The following is a 22,061-nucleotide window of genomic DNA, read 5'->3' on the forward strand; positions in this document are numbered from 1 at the left end:
GAAAAATCTTAAAAGCAGTCAGAGAAAACAAGACAAGAATAATAAGGATAAAAATGGTAGCAAGTTCAAATTGAAAATAGTAGTAAATAAGAAGAGGACAGAGCAACATTTTCTTTAAAGTACTGAAAGAAAAAAACCCTGTCAACCCCAGAATTCTATACCCAACAAAAATATCTTTCAGTAATGAAGGTGAAATGAAGACTTAATACCTACAAAAAGAATTCATCAACATGAGATTTACACTATAAGGAATGTTAAAGCAGTTCAGGCAGGAAATAAATGATGCCAGATGAAACTACGTATCTGTGCAAAGGAATGAAGAGTTGGAAATGGTAACTATGGGTAAAAAATTTTATTATTTAATCCCTTTAAAATATCACTTGAAGGTAGATGGTGGTAAGTTAAAGATGTGTACTATAAACCCCAAGGCAACCATTATAATAAAAGATTTACAGTTAATAACCCACCAAAGGAGGAAAAATGTAATCATACAAATATTCAATTAATCCAAATGGAAGAGGAAAAATAGCAAAAGAAGATGAGATAAATAGAAATATGATTAATTTAAATGCAATCATTATCAATAATCACATTAAATGTAAATAGCCTAAATATTGCCATTAAAAGGCAGATGTTGATATTGAATGAACAAGCAATATATGATGCCTACATAAAATATACATCAAATATAACAAAATTAATAGACAAGTAAAAGCATGGAGAAATATATACCATGCCAACACTAACCAAAAGAAAACTGGAGGGGCTACATTAATATGAGACAAAGTAGATTTCAGAGCACAAAAAATAAAATGGAAAAAAAAAAGAGGGTCGCTAACAAAATGATAAAGGGGTCAATTCAACATGAGGTTGCAACATTCCTAAATGTTCATGCCCCTAATAACACTGTTTCAAAACACATAAAGTAAAAATCGACAGAGCTTCAAAGAAAATAGAAATTATTGTATTTTCCAATTACTGTTGATGATTTCAATACCCCTCTCTCAGTAACAGATGGTATAAGTAGACAGAATAATCAGTAAAGGCCATAAAAGATTTGAACATTATCAAACAACTTGACCTAAATGACATTTATGAGAACAATGGAATTAAATTAGAAAGCAGTATTACAAAGATCTTTAAAATTTTTCCAAATACTCAGAAATTAACACACTTCTAAATAACCCATGGGTCAAAGAAGGAATCAAAATTACTCCAGAAAGTATTTTGAACTGAATGAAAACACATTTGAAAAATTGTGAGATGTCACTAAGTAGTAGTTAGAAGTAATTTATAGCACTAAATATCCCCATTAGAAAAGCAGAAAGGTCTCAAATCAGTGACCCCAACTTCTACATCAAGCAAAAAGAAGAGCGCATTAGATTGATACTGAAAGCACAATACATAAAAGAACAAATTAATAAATTAAGGAATTCATCAACATTAATAATATCTGATCTTTGAGGCACACTGTCAAAACAATGCAGAGACAATCCACAGACTATGAGACAATATTTGTAAATACTTGATAAGACTTGTATCCCGAATATATAAAGAGTTCACAAGACTCAATAATAAGAAAACAACAAAGTTAAATTAAAAATCCAAAGATTTGAACAGATACGTCACCAAAGGAGACATACAGATGCTAAATTAAACCATGACAAGATGCTCAACATCACTAGTCATTAGGAAATGAAAATGAAAACCACAGTGAGGAACCACTACACGTTCATTAGGGTGGCGACAATTAAAAAGACTGACCACATACCAAGTGCTGGCAAGGAAATGGAGGGACTGGAATACCCACTGCTGTTGGGAATGTAAACCAGTTTGGAAAACATAAACGTTGGAAAACAGTTGGGCAGTTTATTAACAAGTTAAACACAGACCTACCATATATCTAGCCATAACTTTCCTAGGTCTTTACACAGAGAAATGAAAACACAAGTTCATAAAAAGATAAGCACATGAATGTTGATAGCAGTTTTATTTGTAATAGCTAAAACCTGGAAACAACTCAAATTTGCTTCAACTGGTAAGTGGATAAACAAACTGGTATATCAACATAATAGAATACTACTCATAAATCAAAAGAAATGCAAAATAATTATGCAGAGTAAAAGAAACCAGACACAAAAAGAATACATACTGTGTGATTCTATTTATATAATGTAAACTAGTTTCTGGTGACAGAAAGACTATCAGTGGCTACCTGGGGAAGGGGAAGGGAATGATTTCAAAGGGGTAGGAGGAAACTTCTGAAGCTAACAGATGTACTGTCTTGAGTGTGGTGATGGTTTCAGTGGTGTGTGTGTGTGTGTGTGTGTGTGTATATATATACATGTCAAAATATATACACTGTGCAATGTAAATATGTATAGATGATCTTACACCAATTATACCTCAATAAAGCCGTTTAAAAAACCAAAAAAGCATGACAGGAAAGAATACCATGGGTAGAAAGGTTATTTATTTGTAAAATGACTTCAACACCATCTACCTCATTGGGCTGTAGCCAAGACTAAACGGGATCGTGTATATAAAGAGCATCATCTCCAGCACAAAGGTGGTACACATTATATAGCAGCTAGTAACAGTGCCACACACACACTTATTTCAATTTTCCATCACTCCTAGGATGTAGGAGAAACTTTAGGCAGAACAGCCAGAGGGCTAAGAGAATTCCGTCTGGGAGAGGACTAGAAGCAAAGGTGAAACGGCATTAAAACAGGTAAACAAAAACTGACGTGTCAATGCTCATTAATGTGGCAAGCGTTAATCAAGCTGAAATGTTTAACATAATACTTGCAAAATTATGTTACTCAGATACTACTGAAAAATCATTTTTGTACCTTATTTGGCTTGTTTAATCACACTAAATAGAGAAATAACAAAAAAGCAAAATGCGAGAAGCTGTATATTTCCATTTTAATGGTAACACTGTGCCATTGGCTGTTTGTAAAAAGTACGTTACCAAAGATTTGAAAATAACCAGAGTTACTTAAGTCAGCCTCCAATGCAAAACTCTACCCAACCACAATATAATCTTGCAAAATGCAATTAAAACAGGCAGTACTAAAACTACTGTTCTAATAGTTATTAGGCATCTTGTTCCAGTTCAACATCAGGTCCTGTCCTCAGGAACCTCCGTGAAAGTAGGCACAAAAGTTCTAGGCTGCACAAGAGTGTAGGTACTAAAATCCAGGTGTCTCTACACATCAGGATGTATGCCTTGTTGCATGGCCGTGTATCATGAAGAAGGAAGCACGCTATTTTGGGGTTTTTATCATAATTATCTGGTTTAAGTATCAAATTATTTCTTAAAAGAGAAAAACATCTAAAGCACCAAAGTTCCAACACTACCAGGAAAGCCTAATAATTTTTATTTTAGGTAAGCAGGTGGACTGATTTAGATACATAAATCCAAAATGAAAAATGACAATATCTAAACTTGTAGGAGTTTATGCAGTATTTTCATATATATGTCTTATGCTCTTAACAAACGGCATTATTTTTATCCCTCATTTACAGACAGAGAAAGTAAGGCTCAGAAAGGTTCAATGACTTGCTCAATCTTAAAGCTTGTTAAGTGGGGTGGAATCGACATTCACACCTAGACCTCCTGACTCAAAAATCTATGTTCTTACCATTAAATATAACCAACTCTAATTGCACCAGGCTGCAACTGCTTTTTTATGGTACATTTCACAGAAAACGTTTGATGATCCTCTGACAATTAACTATCTGAAAGTCAAAGAACATCGACTCCTCAAAGGACTAGTAACAAGACTAATATTGGATATTTCAAGATTTTAGATGAATTATATGCTATTAAAAGTTTAATTAGAAAAACAGAAGAAAGCTCTAATTCTCATGTAAATTGTGAAGATTTACCTGAATGAAAAGGAAATTGTTGTTTGGCTTCACCAGTATGTGCATCCCAAATAATTGTAGTCTGAGATAGAAAAGAAAAATATACTGCTAAGAAGCTAGAAAGAGTTTATCATAGATGCATAAATTAGATGCCTAATTATATTAAAGCAATATGAAATGTCAGAGTGCATTTAATTTAATTTTTTAACATTTACCTTTAGTACAACGAGGCTATATTCCACTTCGGGGGAAGGGGAGGGGAGGGATGACTATTAAGCAGTTTAATTTTTCCCTGGTGACTTTTTATCAGTCAACTTACTTCAAATAACAATTACTGTTGTCTAGAAAGTACCAGACATTATATTAGATTGCTTAAAAAGTTCCACTGCAATAGTGTATTTAATGTAAGATTTTTATAGCTGCTTAGCTATAAGGAGGCAAATTTTTGGTTAATAAAGTAATCAGTTAACTCCCAATATTAAGATTTGTAACACTCACATTTACCTATAAAGGCAGCTTGAATTCTGACAATAAGTAAAACAATGTCTTTTATATTACATCAAAGTATGACATATAAATCTGAATAGATATATTCACAATTCCTTTAATACCCTCCCATCACTAATTTTATAACTTTGGGGTCATAAAATATTGTAGACTGGCAGTAACTATTAATAGGGCGCTTCCCTCCCATTCCTGGCCTCCTTCATTTTTCTTCCTTTTTTTTCTACTTCCCTTTTTGACAATACGCAGTTAACTGAGTGTGTACTTTCCTGTATTAAAATAATCTTAAATCTGTATTCATTTTGGAAGGTGTGGTAAAGGAAGTAACCTAAGAAAATGAAGGAGAAAGAAGGCCATGATTTCAACCTATCCATATTTACCAGTCTTGTTAGGTGAAAAGAGCTGGAAAGACCCGGCATTTCTTACATTTTCAATTAAACATTAGGAGTTCAGCTAACAGACTGGCTCTAAGATTTCCCATGAAATCTCTCCAGAGCCATACTCACTGATGAGATTAACTAGAAACTGTAGAAGGGAGGCAAAAAGTATAGGATGTATGACATTCATTATGGCTCAAATTCCCAAAAAATGAGGAGTGGTCACACAGATTAAAGAATAAAGGGCATCTGAATAAGCAGATTCAGGAATGAGCTGACAGAAAATCTAAGAAAGCATTACTATTCCTATCATAAATTTATACACGAATTTCCCAAATATGAATGTTTTCTTGTTTATGTGATTAGCAGAGAAAAACATTACTTTCAATTATACTCTTTAACAAATTAAACTTTACAGAAGTTAAATATTCTTTTTACCTTGTCTACTCCAGCACTTAGGATGAAATTTCCTTTCTTATTCCATTTTAATGCAAATATAGGGCCTTTATGCTGCCCCAAGGTGCTAGCAAGGTTACCTAATATTCAAAAGGAAAAACATTAAAATTACTTTAAGCTTTATAACTTAGATCAACAATAACAACAAATGAAAAAAAAAAAAAGCTTCATTTACCATCTTTAGTCCATATTCTGGCAAACCCATCGTAGGAACCAGTTGCTAGAAGTGTACCTTCACTCTGTCAGAGAAACACATTTCTTTCAATTATATAATCCAGAAAGGGCGTTTAATTTTTATTAAAATATATTATGTTTAAATCCTAAGTACAGCAGATCCATGACATTCTCTGCTTCAAAATCTTCAGCTTTGTCTATTTGGAAGTGCCACAAAAGGCCTACAATACACCCTTCATTGCTGTGAAGCTAGTATTTTGGCAGCATTCAGTCAGTGTGCAAGCCTCATACCCAAATCTCAAGAATGGCAGGAACTGCTCCGGAGCAGAATCAACATCACTCTTACGTATGCTAAGGTCTACTGCATTCTCATAGATGCACATGACTAAAGATGGGGGTGGGGTGGTGGACTGGGAAGGACATCAAAATCATAATCTTATGATGATTTTTATAAAAGTAAAAAGCAAAATCTTCCAAAATATTTCATTACAATTAGAAGTTTTTATATGATCCTCCCTCTAAATCTTTTACTGTCTAAACTGTGTGTGTGTGTGTGTGTGTGTATATGTATGTTCCAAACAATATTGTTGTTTCAGATGATCAGATTCTTAAGTATCACTAAATGTTTCTTTCCTTTGTTAATTCTTTCCCAATATGAAATCCTTACCAATAAAAATAGCAACACAAGAAAAACAGCCAGAAAAGAGTGTAGGCTGACTTTACAGTTAACGAAGTGAGTACCAACTGTCAGGAACTACTCTACTATAAGAATAAATCCATACCATTTTCTCTAACCTTATATTCCTCTACTGTGCCTTGAATAATGGTACAACAGAAGGACTTGATAAGATCTAACTTATTCTATGGAAATGCAAGTTACAGGGTACATTACACAGACTACTGCTGGGATGATTAAACACTACTGGAGACACAGAATGAAATCCTGCCTTACTCAGTACTTTTTGATGCTTTTTGGTAGGGCACTGAAAACAAGATCACCTTTTTCAGACCTCTCAAGCCATCTAGCTGTACAGGTAAGTGACAAACAAATGCTGGTTCTAGGGGTTGTAGACTCAGTTTTGCTAGGATTTGGAAATCCCCTCTAGCTCTACCTCAGGAAGAGGGAGCAATGTCGAAGCCAACAGCAAAAGCTTATTTCCAGACTCTGCACAATGGAAAGTTTCCTTTAAACTAATGGTCCCCAAATGTTTTATATCATGGACCGCTAAGGTAAGAAAAGAATACTTTGAAGATCAGATATCTCACAGGCTTTTGCTTTCATCATGGAAATGAGCCATTAATCAACAGTAACATTTTCCCCTTTGAGCAGAAGATTTAAGTTCATAGTGAATAATAAATCTTTGAAAAGTCCATACTTTTAAAAACTTGCAGTTCAGAACCACCAAGCTCAACAAACCATTTGTTAACCATCCTCTTCAGTGTAAACTATAAATTTCATCAAATTAACACGGTCTCTGAGCCAAACAGCTTAAGAAGGCTATAACGCCTTTGACCTACGATACAGTAAGGTCCCATATTAAGAAGATAATTCTTAGTTCTGACCCTACAATCAAATAATACTGAAATGTGCTAAACCTCTTTTCATTTTTAGAATTCTCAACTTTATAGGAGGGGAAGGATAAATACATTGCTGGAATTTAGAACTAAGAACACTAAAAAACCTTATCTATGAGTTCTGGAAAAATTTCACAGAAACTGAGTTTAGCTAGCGTAATCATTTTTAAAGATAGATCTCATTTCCTGGAATGAGATCTGTAAGATTCTTTGGAAAGCCCCACAAAAAGTTGTTAAACAGAGGCCAGAGAAAGAAAGGATGTCCACTTGCTAAGGAAAGGACAGCTGACCCCTAAAATTCTTGGTAACACTGATATAGTCTAAGAGGCTTCTTAGAATTGGGGGGGAGGGGTAGGTGGTGCAGTGGGGGGTTGTTAAAAAATGGATGCAAAGTTATAAGGAAGAAAAAAGGCAACATGGAATAAAGGAAAAGGTATAGAAACTTTAAAAATGCTAATTTTCCACAAAGTAATCATGGGAATGGAAACAAACAAAGCTGTTAATCATGTATTTGAAACTGAAAGGGTGAAGCTTTATCAATAATGAAATCAAACTTCCTGGTAAGTCAGAGAGTAGTCAAAGATGTTGAATCATATATAGAATCAGAGAATTATAAGATTCCTACAGCTAGGATAAAGCTTGTAATATAGACAAATGGTTCCTAAAAGGCAGCTGGCGATGAAGCTTTCATCAGTTCACAGCAAAATGAGAAAACAAGAATGTTTTTATTATATAGATTTCTCTTATACCCCCAACAAAGGACTTAGTAGTTAAGAACTCAGTATGTGCCTGTTATTGATTTTCATCTATTACTTCATTTACATAGGACCATTACACTTCTACTTTACATGTGACGAAAATGAAGTACAGAGGGACCGACCACCAGTTATACAAAGGTTCTACAGCTAGATAAACTGAGGAGCTGGAAGATGAACCTTGGTCTGAGTGCTCAAGGGCCAGTCTTTGTTTTTTAACACATTTGGGGGTGGGGACTTGTAGTCTGTTGTTCTTATTAGTGAAATCCAAAAATATCTGAACAAACTGACATAGCCTGCGATTAGTCTGAGGCTCAGAGGGGTTAAGTATATTAGTAACTACATCCATCATGGCCAGTACAGTGATACTCACATTCCAATCTAGAGATGTCACATCCTTGTTGCTTGGGACATCTTGCCCTCCTTCTCGTATACAATGTCTAAGTACTAACTGTGTGGAGCCACTAGTGCTATTTTCACTAAGATTCCATATTCTTGCTGTTGAGTCTCCGGACCTATAAAGTATGCAACATATTTTAAATCCTCATGATATTCTCAAGTATTCCAGAATCAAGGCAACAAATTTACATTCTATATATTAATAAGGCAAATAAAAACTAGACTATCAGGGATGGATTTCCATTTCCAGTGTTTTTCTCAGTCTCCATTTTGGGGGGGCCCCCCCAAACACTCCTGAGGTAGTAACTTTCAAGATTAAAACTTCTAAGATTACTTTATGAAGAAATAAAGGTTTACAGAGGCAAAATGACCACAAATAAGCAACAACAAAAACCTGAAAATGTACATAATGTATTTATAAAATATGCAATATTTCAGTAAGATACTTTTAGAAATCCATTTTAGTTTCACTTTGAGAAACGTACCCTGATGCCAAGAGATCACTAACGGGGTTCCAGGCACAGATGAAAACTTCAGATTCATGGCCCCGTAACACAACTGCTTTATTAGGAGGGATTTCAACATCCCCATCCACTTCCATCATATCAGTATGATTATCTGCATCATGAGAAATAAATGGAAAATTCCAGTTAGGTAATATTACAACATACTGGAGAAAAAAAAAGAATTCTTAACTAGCAAATATCTCCTTCATATTATAGTGTAACTTCTTTTCCTCCACTATGTCAGGTAAGGGTGAAAATGACTACACAGTATTTTTATCACATGAAAAATAAATTCCTATCTTTAGTGAAGCATGAACATACTTTTTTCAAATAGAGATGTGCATCTAAGTTTGTGTTCAGAGATGGGGTTCGCAGGGAGCGGGAATAGAGGAAGACTGAAAGGAGGTTAGACCCAAACATAGCTACAATGAGAAAATGTTTTGAATTAAGTATAATCCATGCCAACACTGCTCTGAGTTTCTGCCAGTAGGGGTTGCTGGTATCATTCATATAACATCACGGTTGCCTTTACATCTCCATGTCAAAGCTTCATTGTTTTTGTTAATGACTAGTGTTACAGATTATATTTAGAAATGAAATGCAGATATGAAATTCACTTAACAATAGAAAAATGGTTTCTAAATATTTTAAAAAGAAAATAAAATCCATGAAAGTAAATCTAGCTTTATGGAGCTTTAGGCATTAGAAATCTGAATTGTGTGATACAATTTAGGGGAACAAGTTGCAAAAATGAAAGAGATAATGTTATTTCAGCTAAAATGAGGCATCCCCATAAAGCAAGTATTTTTTCTGCAAAGGAACTTAAAATTCTTCTCTCAGCTCACTTGCTATAGTATGTGCTCCATTCTCCTCCCCATTTGCCGTGTTTTCTCCATTTTTTGCAGAGCCTTGTTGGTTTGTTGCAGCTGCGGCAGCTGCAGCAGCTGCTGCTTGTTGCTGTGCAAGTTTATCTCTGTAAGCTTGTTGTCTTGTTTGTACTACATCAGGCATTACGGCATCTATCAGTGACAGAGACTCTATTGGTCGACCATCAAACAAGGTACCATCCTGGATTTGAAAAATTGTAAGAAGAAAAATCAAAGGTAACACATTTAATTTGTATTCATACACGTCAACAGCAGAAATGGAAATCTTCATTTCAAGAAAAAATACTTTCAGATAATTTTCTGAATGCATGTAAGAAGGAAAGGAATCAGGAGGGAAGAAGGAACCTACAAGATGCACCGCAAACAGCTGCTTAAATCCTCCTCACAGAGTTCATATTGTTAAATGCTGCACAGATTAAAGCTGAAATTTTCAAAGGAATAAAAAACGTAGGCCTGCATGATAAAAAAGGCTTATTAATTATATTCCAAAGTTCTGTTAGTCAAAAGCAATATGGAATAGTTCACACAACGATAAGAGATTTGGTGCCACATTTTAGTAAGTATTCAATACTTCTTTAAAACTAAAAACTTTTAAAATAGCTTTGTTGAACTCAAAAATTTCTTGTGATTTGATGAAAATATTAAAACAGAAATATACATCAGCTAATACGTTATACAAGCATCTCATTTTACTAATGTTGAAATATGAGCACCACAAGGTTAAAGACTTGCAGTCCCACAGCTAGTCAATGGCAGCTGGAGTCTGTTAACTGGTGCTACTGAGAGCAACATCAAAAGACCAACACTCCCACCATCGCCTGGTAACTTGTTATAAATGTAGATTCAAACCTACAGAATCAAAATCTCTGAAGGGCTCAGGCACCCCTGTTTTAACAAGTTCTCTGGGGGAGTCTTATGCACACAAACATTTGAGAAGTACCGCCGTAACTCACAGGCTAACGCTCTTCAATTTTATCAAGTTGCTATAATTTTCCAAAGCTCCTCTCACTGATATTCGGAAGTTCAAAATGAGTTCTTCAGCAAGCCCAAGAAGAGACACAGATACAGAGCAAGTCAGAAATAGAAACAGTGCAGAATATTAGATAGGAATATGCACATGTGAAGCCTGGCTCACTTAAGCTAGTGAACATGCACTACTGATAATCTACAGCGGTGTGATGGGGTGCTCTGAGTTACAAAACACAGCACATCTTTCTGAACTGCCAATTGTAATGGAGTATTTGAGGAGTAGGAGAAAGTATTTAAACTTGTAAGTAACTTAAAAATATTAAAACCAATACAGCTACACTGTGGAGTTCCATATTAAATCTACAAAAAAATTTTCAGAAAAAATGAGACTTCATCTCTGGCCACTGGTACAAATTGTCTATCATCCTCTGCAATAAAGGATACTGTTGGGAGAGAAAGTGCTAAAAGACAATGAGGACACTTCTAATTTAGTATTAGTGGATTTTTCAGTTATAGAGATGAGGAAACGAAAAAATAATCAGTTTAACAGACTATATAATTATAGTAATAAATAGTGATGTAGAAACCATGGATGCTTCAGTTTTTAAAATACCTGCAAAAGGAAAGGGGGATATGTTAATCTCTGAAATGAAAATAAGGTAAAAAAGCTCCACTTATCATAAATCCTGACCACATATGAAAATTTTCAGCTACACCAGGGTTTGCAAACTCTTTCTGTGTAAGACTAGAGAGTAAATATTCTGGGCTTTGCAGACCATAAGGTCTCTGTCACAACCGCTCAATGTTGCCACTGTGGCACAAAAGCAGCCAGATACTATGAAAATGAAGGAGCATGGCTGTGTCCCAGGCAAACTTTACAGAAACGAGCAAGACAGGATTCGGCTCATGGGTCATAGTTGGCTGATGCATGAGTTAAACTGCCTATACCATACAGACCTAGGTAATAGTATCAAGAGTTGTCTTTAATTATAAACTTCCTTCCAAAATCAGTTATAACCAAATAACCTGAGAATTTCTAATTTCTCAATCAATTATGCTCTCAGTATGCCACAGCACAATTTTCTTATTTTAAAGAAAATTATTTCTTACTGTATACTTATAAAAACCATGTAAAGAGAAGTAAGATAATGGCTCTTACAGTTGGGAGCCAACATGCCTTGGCTGTACGACCTGACCACCACATTAGGAATAATGCCCTTCAATCTTGTTCACCTGGTGAAGCTGAAGTCAGATAACGAATGAGTAAGCAAGATATCAGATACTGAAGGAAACATTTAGGAGTAAGAATCAGTATTTGAACTAAGTCTTCCTTACCTCATTAATACTAACTTCTGCCTCTACATACTGTAGACCTTTCTGGATGATAGAAATCAATGCAGCAGGCGGGACGAGGGCACCATTTATGTTAGACTGACTGATATGGCTTTCTATACCAAAGGTGAACGCTGAATGAGAAAATCCTGAAAGCAAAAGAAAAGGTATAACAATTTATTCTCCAAGTGGCAACATGCTATGTGATACAAATGAAAGACCTCTACAGTCTTTCAAAATCACATTCCACCCATCTGAAATCCCAGACTGTTAGCTAAGGTCAAATATGTTTTTAAACAAAAGAAGCATCGAAATCCAAACAAGTTAACCTTTATGTATTTTCCTTTTCACCTTAATTACATAATGGTGGCACATAATTTTCCTCAACAAATAGTATCAAACTTTAAAACTGGAAAAAGGCCTTTGTAGACCATGTGACTCAACTGCTTCACTCAAGATAATTTAGCCCAAGGTATACTGACATTTAATATTTCTGTAGTATATTTAAATTTCTACATACAAATCATCACACACCTTATAAATTCAATATTTTGCAGGTTATTTTAAAAAACTACTTAGGAAATTAAAAGCAAACTAATATAAGGAATGAAAACTGAAATTTAATAATGAAAAATAATTTGTATGCTTAAATTTCATCGTATGTATGATTAAATGTTTAAAGAAAATGTTACTAATTCTTTGCGACTCAGTAATAACCCATCTAAATGAAAGCTTTAGAAAATGAAGAGTTGGCAGGTGAAAATCCAACTTGATTGTCCAACAATTCTTTAATTTTAATTTGAAATACTTAAACCAAAACATTTTAAAACCAAAACATTCACATAACAAAAATCTCTTTACACTGGCCTTGTTTTTTTTTTTTTTTTTTTTTTACTAAAGTCAAGTCCAAATTCAAAAGTAAAATTCTAGTAAACTGATAGACCCAAGGGTGGTTTTTTCTTTACCAACATTATCATCCTCTGCAGAGCTTATCATTAAATAGTAACTGTCATTAATGTATTTTCAATAATTCAATTATACATCTGTACAGAATGTTAAGAAACTTTCATACTAAATAAAGTAAACGAACATGGGCTTACTTGGGTCTTGGTTGAACTAATTTAATCCACATAATGTGTTATCTAGCCTGTCTATCCTAGCTGTTTAGTGCTTAGTCCATGTCTTTTTCCATTTTGTGCTCCCACCCTCAGGCTCCTTGTGGCACTTACGAACAGTCTATAATAAAACACTGTGGGCTCACAAATAGCATGTGGCTAGGAGAAATTTTAGTTGGTTAATAGAGAGCCAAAGTACACCAAGGCTGATTTTCCTTAGGGGTGCTCCTCCCTTACCTCTATGGGACACCTAACCATTCCTGTAAATACCCATAGTCAGAAGTAAAAAGATGTTACCTTTAAGACTTGAATTTTGACTTCTTGATTTCGCCCACAGACAAGACCATTATTAAACACATGTACAGTCTGCAACTTAACCTGAGCTCACAAGGAAGGCTAAGAAACATACAAATAAAAAATGCACCGTTTTGCATTGTCCCTGTCAGGAAACCCACAACTACTTGAGCATGAGTAGACTCCAGATCACCAGGATAGGAAGCTGAGAAAAAAGACTGGGAAGGATGGGGAAAAAGGGTGAGAGATACAGCAGTGAAATCCATGAGCAGTGAGGCTGGAGACTCCTGTTCTCAATTTCAGATCCCTCCCCAAATAAATTCTGCAGTAGATCATAAATAGAAAAAAAAAAAAAAAAAAAGCTAAACAGCCAAGTGGCTTAGGGATTTAAAAAGACTTCAAGATAGATGATATCACTTATAGAGGGCCTATACCATGCACACACATATACTTTTATTACTTTATTATCTGAATTAGCAGATGTGAAAACAGTCACATAGAAAATAAGGATTCACTCAGGGACCATGGCCATCACCACGGCATTCTCCCAATCTTACTGAACAGTTAGAATATGGTCAAGGATAAAGTTAGGGCAGAGTGAGCTCCTGTTTATTAACAGAAAATAAAAGACTGTATCACTGTTCTTGTTCCATCTCAGGGTACTCGAAAGTGGCATCAGTAGTGCATGAAACATTAAGACACCTTATTAGCAAGTTATTTTGATCTTCATAAGCCTTCTAAATTGTAGCAGAGTCTATAATTTCTGTACTCCAACTCCTAAATACAATTTAAATAATCATTAATTACATTTAACCCTGTTTAATTAGATGGTAGAGTTCAAACTTATGTCAAAGAATATCCTAAGAGTTGCAGGTAGAACGATGTCAATTTTTGGCTGGTATGTTGCCTATATCCCGAATTTGTTTTGTGGGATCAGGTGCTCACTGCCATATCAAGTTATTACGTATGTGCTTAGAATGTTCTCAAATAGCAAGAAAACAACCCTAAAGCGGTCATTAGCACTGTTTTGGCACTTATTGCTAATGTTTACCCTAAAGAAGGTCCATACTTAAATGCTCTGCTTAAATACATGCTGAACTCAACTATAACTTTTTCTTTATTTCTAGTTACAGCATTACACGACAGCTTAAAATCATTATGTTCAAAACTACTCTTCTTCTTCCCCTCCCTAAAACTTTCTTCCTTAGAAATTTTTCACCTTACTTCACTATAACTGAAGGTCATCCTAACTTCCACCTCAGCCCCTGGCATTCCACCATTTAGCCAAATCCTATCAATCCTCCCTCTCTGGTCCCTGTCATCAGCTTTCCTTTTGTGCCAGAATGCGGAATTTAGTCCCCCATCATCCTCTGCCTGGACTACTGCCGTCCTAAGTTCCTTTCCTCTCCTCCCCAGTCCAGTACGCTTGCTACACTATAGCCAGACTACTACTTGTAAAACAAAAACTGATCATGCTGGGCCTCCCTGGTGGAGCAGTGGTTAAGAATCCGCCTGCCAGTGCAGGGGACACGGGTTCGAGCCCTGGTCCAGGAAGATCCCACATGCCACGGAGCAAGTAAGCCTGTGCGCCACAACTACTGAAGCCCGTGCGCCACAACTACTGAAGCCCGTGCGCCACAACTACTGAAGCCCGTGCGCCACAACTACTGAAGCCCGTGCGCCTAGAGCCCGTGCTCTGCAACAAGAGAAGTCACCGCAATGAGAAGCCCATGCACCGCAAAGAAGAGTAGCCCCCACGCACCGCAACTAGAGAAAGCCCGCGCGCTGCAACGAAGACCCAACGCAGCCAAAAGTAAATAAATAAAGTAAATAAATTTTAAAAAACAAAGTATGTTTAAAAACAAACCAAAAAAACTAATCATACCACTCCTTACCTGAGTACTTTCAATGATCCTTTTGGCTTTCATAAATCAAGGCACACAGTTACTTTCATAATCTTGACCCTACCCATCTCTCCAGGCTCATCTCTCCAATTCCACCCTCCCACTCTTCCCAATGCACATTAAATTCAAGTGACTGCCAACTACAAGGTAACACCTAGAAAATATTGTGCTATCTCATGCCTTTGGGCCCTATGCGTTCCTGCGCTCTTTTCACCTATGTGAATAGAGGTGAAGTCCTTCCTTCTGCTGCTCCAGGGTTGATCATTCTCTTCTATGCTAATCCTATAATTTGTATACGTATAGCATCTACGAATTGTGTGTATGTATATGACTAACAGACTGGGCTGCCTGAGGATGGGGTTTATGTCTAGTAATCTTTCAATTCTGGTAAACTAGATGTCACCTAATTATACTAGTGCTCAAAAAACATTTGTTAAATCAGAATGCAATTCTACTATAATTTATCTTAGCACATCAGGAAATCTATGCATCCAGAAAAAACATACGACTTAAATCTCCCTTGAGAAACTAAAACCTGAACCAGGGTTATGCCAAAATATATTTATTTGCATTTACTTGTAAATAATATGCAGGCAATACTTTTTCAGGGACAACTTTTGATCTACATGGTAAAAGGCAAAAAGCCTCTATTAGGCTAGCAGGCAAGTCTAGCCTGCTAGCCTAATAGAACATCCCTTCTTTCCAGGGGTAGAAGCAAATCTCATATAAATAATACTCCGTATAAATATTTTGTAATCAAATATTCTACACATTCACTAGCGTGATTAAGATTTGGGAGGTAGAAAAGCAATTCCAGAGAGGAGTAAGGCTGAAAACCACAATGGCCAGTATACAGTAATTCAGTGACATTCAGTGATAAAGACCAGCAGTGGTAGGGGGTCTATGTGGAGTTACCCTTGAGACCACGCACTGTTCCCATGTAAGAAATGAGGTCACAAGACAACCATTTTCTACATATTGCTTGTTTCAGGAGTGCTTTCCCTTGGGATGACAGGGATTATATTCTCAAAGGGAAGTCAAGTCCTCTAGAGCCTGTCAACTCTACTTTGCAATACAGGACCATGAAAAGAGGCCCTGAATGCGGTTATGGTTATGGTGTAGGGTGTCTGAACAAGGGGGTGTGTGTGGGGGGGAGGCGGGGAAATGCAAAGCTTAACTACTATCACAGCACAGTGCCCGAGTCTGGAAGCAAAATCTGATTTATCCAAGGTCCTTTTTAAGCTTCAGGTCAGAAAAGCCCAGAAAGTTATATCCTGACTTCCATCACCGTAACACTCCCTTGCCCCCAAATCTGTTTCCAATTCTGTCCTACAGACCCAGAGTTTTGTTTACTATAAAAAGTTCCCTACTTAAATGCTTAAAGGTTTTAGAAAAGGTAAAAAGAAGTAGAGGAAAAAATGCTATAGGGGACCTTGTATGTTGAAGAGTTAGACCTAGCACTTAAAAAAAAGAAAAAAAAAAAAAAAAAAAGAAAGAAGAAAAAAAATTTACAATACCAAAACCCAAATACAACTGTTAAAAGTTTTTATTTCCTTCTTTCCAGCACAATACACTGACTATACAGTTTTGTGCCCTAATTTTGCCCTTAAAATATATATATGTATATAACTATGAACATTTGATATGAATTATATTTTCTGAAATAATTTTATCATAATATTCAGCCAATAAATGTACTTAGCTAGTAAATTATTCATCCTATGGCTGGACATTTGGACTTTCCCAATATTCACTATTTAAAAAGACTCTTACCTCAAATATCTATGTGTATAAGGCTTTTGCCATATATATATGTTTTTCTCCTTAGAATGGAGTCCCTCAAAAGTAGAAGGGGACATCAGCATTTTAAAGGAAGTTCATGATTGCCAAATTGCTTTTCCAAAAAATTGTACAAATTTATAATGCCATCAGCAATTTATATGTTTCCTTACACCCTTGCTATGCTGGCTATTCCTAAAAAAACAAAAAGATTACTATTAAGATAGAACAAGTTCCCTTTTTGGCAACTATTAAAGGACCTTTGTCTTTTAACAAGTATGTCAGTAGGAATGTGTAATAGGAATTTCCTTTATCAGCAAAAAATAGTCAGCTTACAAAAAGAGAAAAACTGATTTGGAAGTATAAAAGTATAGTAACTACCAGCATTTATGACAACTGCTTGCTGTTGCTAAGGAGTCATGTGGTGTGTCAAATCAATGTTACTGCATATTTTATTTTATTATAAAGCAAAACTATATACCTACTTACACTTTTGTAACTGACCATCTACTCATAAAAATTGAAAGAAAGACTCACAGTGGACATACCAGATGCTGAGCTCCCCTCACTCCCATTCTTCACGGCTAGAGGCACATTACTGATAGCCAGTTTAACCTAACTCCATCCAGCCTGCTGTAAAAATCTGTTTATAAATGGCACCAGCAGGGCATATGTAGGAAGGAATGTTTATCTAGCCCAGTTCTGAGTCAAGAGAAACTACACTGTCATCTTATTGCTGATATTTTACTGCCCGTTGTCCTGGTTAATACAAAGTCACTAAATGAAAAAGACAAATGAATGGGCTCTTTGGTGTTATAAGTCAGAACCTTAATGTTATATATAAACATTCAGGTTAGTTTGTGCCCACTATGATCATGTTTAGATTTCCAAATTAAGTGTGTGTTTGATGTGTGATCTTAAAAGCAAATATAACGTTTTAAGTAAGCATCATGTCAGAAGAAGTGGTGTGGTACAAGGCCTATTTCCTGGGAGACACAATATCCCTTTGAAACGATTAGGAAACAGTGGAGAGAAGTGGGGTGCAGGAGAGACAAGACAATCTTTCATGAAGCAAATGCTTTAAGCCTACATATGTCATCACCTTCTCATAAATGGAGACTACATGGCAAGATGAATCTTAGTTCTAAAAACGAGGATTTTAAAAAATAACAGTACTCAGAATCACAATCTAGAAAATTACTCAGTAACAAGCACATGTTGTTTTTGCATTTTCCAGTTAGTTTTCAATCATAAGATGCAACCGTTTCATAGCATTCAACATTCAAGTTCACCATAAATATGTCATTGAGTTCCTAAACATGTAACAGATGACAGTTAAATCTAGAATCCAGAATTCTCCCCTAAACCAAATACATAATTTAAGCAAAATAAAATTTCATCTTAAACAAAGCAACAAGAAAGACGGGTGCCACAAAGTTCACAAATAATTGCCAGGAACAATTTCTTTAGGAAAACAAAAAACCTGTGAATAACTACAGGAGAGTCAAGTGATACAAAGGGGGAGCAGATGGGGGGAAAGGAAAATTTAACAGATGCAAACCAGCTTAGCTCTTCTAAAATTAACACTGCATCAGGTTCTGTTATATACAACTAACTATAGTATGTACCACTTAGTACTTATTCTGCATATGGTTGCTAGACAGGAGTTGTTAGGGCAATCAAATTATTAACGGCCTTGGGTGAATGCTAATTAAAGGGAGCATACTGAATCAAATCCATCGTTACTTACAGTACTACATGTCAAATACACTCAATTTCCAAGTCATCACAAAAGCAAAAAAGAATAACAAATTTTATTCCCCAGGAAATATGTGTTAAATATGAAAAGCCTACTTCATAATAGTGCAAAATGATGATGACCAAAGTAATATGTTTAGGGTGAACTTTCTAGAGATAAAAATAAGAAAGACAAAAGTTCCAACACAGTAAAACCATCCCACAATAAATAAACTTTCCTCTTAATTAATTTTAATGAATGGGGAAGGATGGCTTATTTCAAACAGAAGTTTATAAAACATTTGAGGCTGACTATCACACTATAGTCCCTTTCCAACAAGTAACAAATTTTATGAATGAGAAAATGGAGAGCTCTGAGAAGTTATGTATCTGGGGGCGGGGGGGTACTTTTAACAGGTAATATTTTCTAGTGCTGATAATATTCATAATAGGCGATGTAGCACACAGTATAAAGTACTTAAGATTAAAACAATTTAAGTGATTTTATTTCCTCTGGAGATGGATACCACAGTCCAGTCAACATTAAACACTGCAGAGAATATGAGAAGCTCTTACTGAAAACATTATTTCTAAATCACACATTTATCAAAAAAGAACAAGACTTTCATAAGGTGTTTTTAGACTTTCTGAGAACTTTTCAGATAATGAGACAAGCAAGAAGGAAATTTTATTTTCCTTTGTGGCAGGTCTTTACAAACCAGCCCTTTGAATGTCTTGGCACAGATACTTTCTTTGCTGTAAATACTTCTTTTCTTCCTATCTCCTAATCCGATTCAGTACTCTTTTAGAGGGAAGGTAGCAATATTAAGATTCTACTTTCTTCTGCATTGTTTTAAATCTTTCAAGCGAAATAACTATGGCCTGAAAGTAATTTACATCATTTTTTCTTAGCTATTTAACAACTAATTCTCCGTAAGAGTATGAAATTCTTGTAAGTTATGGTGATAAGTAAATACTGAATCCCCAAAACAACCCAGAGAAGGAATTACTGGACTAGGTGATTCCAAAAACTACAATCCACTACAAAAGTGGCCATTTTTATGTATAATTACAGATCAGAATCATAAGTGGCAAGTGTTAAGATGGGTTAGATTCCGATCTCTACCTGAAACCTGTCCTGAGTTGACGGATGTTTCTTAAACTCTATCCTATCTCTTATCTCTGGAATTAATTTCAAATGAATGTCTCATGGTATCCTTTATCTCATAAACATGCCTCATCATTCTTGCTAAACCTTGCCTACAAATAAAAATACACCACTTTTGGGGCAGCTCCCTCTTTAGGAGATATTCTCACACTCCAAACCTCAATGTGTACATTTCAGGCTTTCTACTTTATCTCAAATAGTTACTAAATATAATTTTTCTTTCAAGATATTGTGGACATGCAACACTTTCTTGTCAAGTTCTAACTGTCCTACAACTAACACAGACCAGTGGCTTTCAAACTTAATAGTGCCTAGGAACCACCTGGAGCACGTCAAAACCCACCAGTGGAGCAAAAGTCAAAACGTCATCAGTGCTACCAGGTCCCCTTCCCTCTCCCTGGAACACACCCTCTCCCTCCGACCTTCTTACTGCGTCCATCCTTTCTGTGGCGGGGCCAGAAAAGGAAACTGGAAGTGCCACTATGCTGACTTCTCATTCCGTTCCCCAATAGTCTTCAAAACACAAGCTCGTCTGAAAAGTACCTCCCCTTCCTTTTCAAATGAGCACCAGATTCACCACATTACGCAGTATAAGATAATGTGCAATTTAATAAGGCAAAGTGGGAAATTTACTCAATTATTCCTATCAGAACCTATACAAAGGCTGCGTACTGCCCACGTTTACAGCAATTATGTTTTAAAAAATCATAAATTGGACATATTTGGCATGAAAGAATACCACTTATGAGCTATTCACACCTAAAATTAGTCTGAAATAGCTGAGTTAAGGAATTTGGAACCTATCAATTTGAGTGGGCTTTTTTCCTCAGTAGTTTATCATTTTGGTTGTTGCAGTTTCAGAGTCTTTCTGAAGCAGAGATATGAGGGGGTAGGGGTGTCATTTCTCCCTCTGTGTGGAGAAAACAAAAAAATTAAAGACTTTTAAGAAACAATGGCCAGAGCAAATATGATGGAAACCACTGCCTAATACAGAGTTCTGAGTGTTGAGAATAACAAACATGTACTTTTCAAATGTGTGTACTATATATTCAAGCTTATAAAGCAAATTTATGTTGTGACCTTGCCTGAACAAATTATATTTTAATGAGAAAACTTTGTATTAATAGTTCATGCAGGAGAAAACAATTTCAACATAATCAAAGATTTCAAGATCTAGAATTAGATTTAGGGGAAAATGGCACAATCTTCGATTTTGAGTTTTTAAAGTGAGTTTGTAAATAATTAGCAACCATGTACTATTATCAAGTTGTTTCATATTTTAATTTTCTGGAAGACAATTTTATTTTACAATGTAAACCCATAATAAAGTCACTTCTGTATTAAAAAAAAATGTCATCAGTGTAGTCTGATTTTCCGCTATAAAACATAATGTAAACAGGAAGTTACCAATTTTATAAAGGGACTGGTGTTCACATTTTTAGAGATGTGGCTTAACATCATACTTCATCACCAGTACGACTGTAAAGTACAAAGTTTTCTAAATAATACACAAAGCACAACTAGGAACACAGTTAACAATTACACAGACTTAATACGATAAATATCAGTCTACCATACAAAATTTTTTGTAAAAAAATATTATTCTTGCTTTATGTTTACTGCAATATAAAATACCTTAAAACATGAAATTTAGAAGCATTTCCTCTGAGAACATAAGCAACTTTAAGACTTTTGATAATATTTAATCACTGGACACTCTTTCAGAAATTAATCCAGAGTATTATTTTTTTTTTTTTCAGAGTATTATTTTACTGTCCCTTTCACTTGCTGTATTTTCTTATAGCGACATCAATCTGTGGGTTTCTGTTTGGAAATAAGATTTGAGCGTTCATTCACATCTCTAACTTCACCTTCCCCTACTTCACCTCAGCGTAGGCTGAACCACAGGATGCTGCTGAGCGTTACAACTGCTTCTCACCTCCAGAAACAGTAGTTTCATATGGTTGAACCTAAATAGCTGCCTTTACAACACATCTACAAGCCATTACAATATACTTCCCATCCACTAATGTTTCACACTGTTTTTTGCTTTAGTGTCTAAGGCCTCAAAGCTCTGGCTTAACTGGTGGTCAGATTCAAAGGCAGAAAAACCAGAGTTCGTTTTGACCCAACAAACTCTTTCCAAATGGTCCAAAGTACTATATAACAATATCCAAACATGAGCATACATGTTACATATGTAACAGTCATTAAATCACTACCTTTTCCACTTTATTAATCGTCATATCTTATG

At 35.5% G+C, this 22,061-nt stretch overlaps 1 protein-coding gene across 6 annotated transcripts in view; it reads right to left on the bottom strand.

The window, feature by feature from the left end:
- The window catches only part of TBL1XR1 (TBL1X/Y related 1), a 179,187-nt gene that overhangs the window by 19,613 nt on the left and 137,513 nt on the right, over positions 1 to 22,061 (bottom strand). For all 6 annotated transcript variants that reach the window (XM_082458982.1, XM_082458983.1, XM_082458985.1 and 3 more), the window contains 7 exons: positions 11,814 to 11,959; positions 9,468 to 9,690; positions 8,602 to 8,734; positions 8,091 to 8,232; positions 5,389 to 5,452; positions 5,196 to 5,293; positions 3,898 to 3,958 (listed from right to left, as the gene is read on the bottom strand). In XM_082458982.1, coding sequence (XP_082315108.1) covers positions 3,898 to 3,958; positions 5,196 to 5,293; positions 5,389 to 5,452; positions 8,091 to 8,232; positions 8,602 to 8,734; positions 9,468 to 9,690; positions 11,814 to 11,959 — 867 coding nt within the window. The remainder of the gene's footprint in view (positions 1 to 3,897; positions 3,959 to 5,195; positions 5,294 to 5,388; positions 5,453 to 8,090; positions 8,233 to 8,601; positions 8,735 to 9,467; positions 9,691 to 11,813; positions 11,960 to 22,061) is intronic.

This window comes from Balaenoptera physalus (assembly GCF_965194825.1).
Source record: "Balaenoptera physalus genome assembly, chromosome: 4".
Lineage (NCBI taxonomy): Eukaryota > Metazoa > Chordata > Mammalia > Artiodactyla > Balaenopteridae > Balaenoptera > Balaenoptera physalus.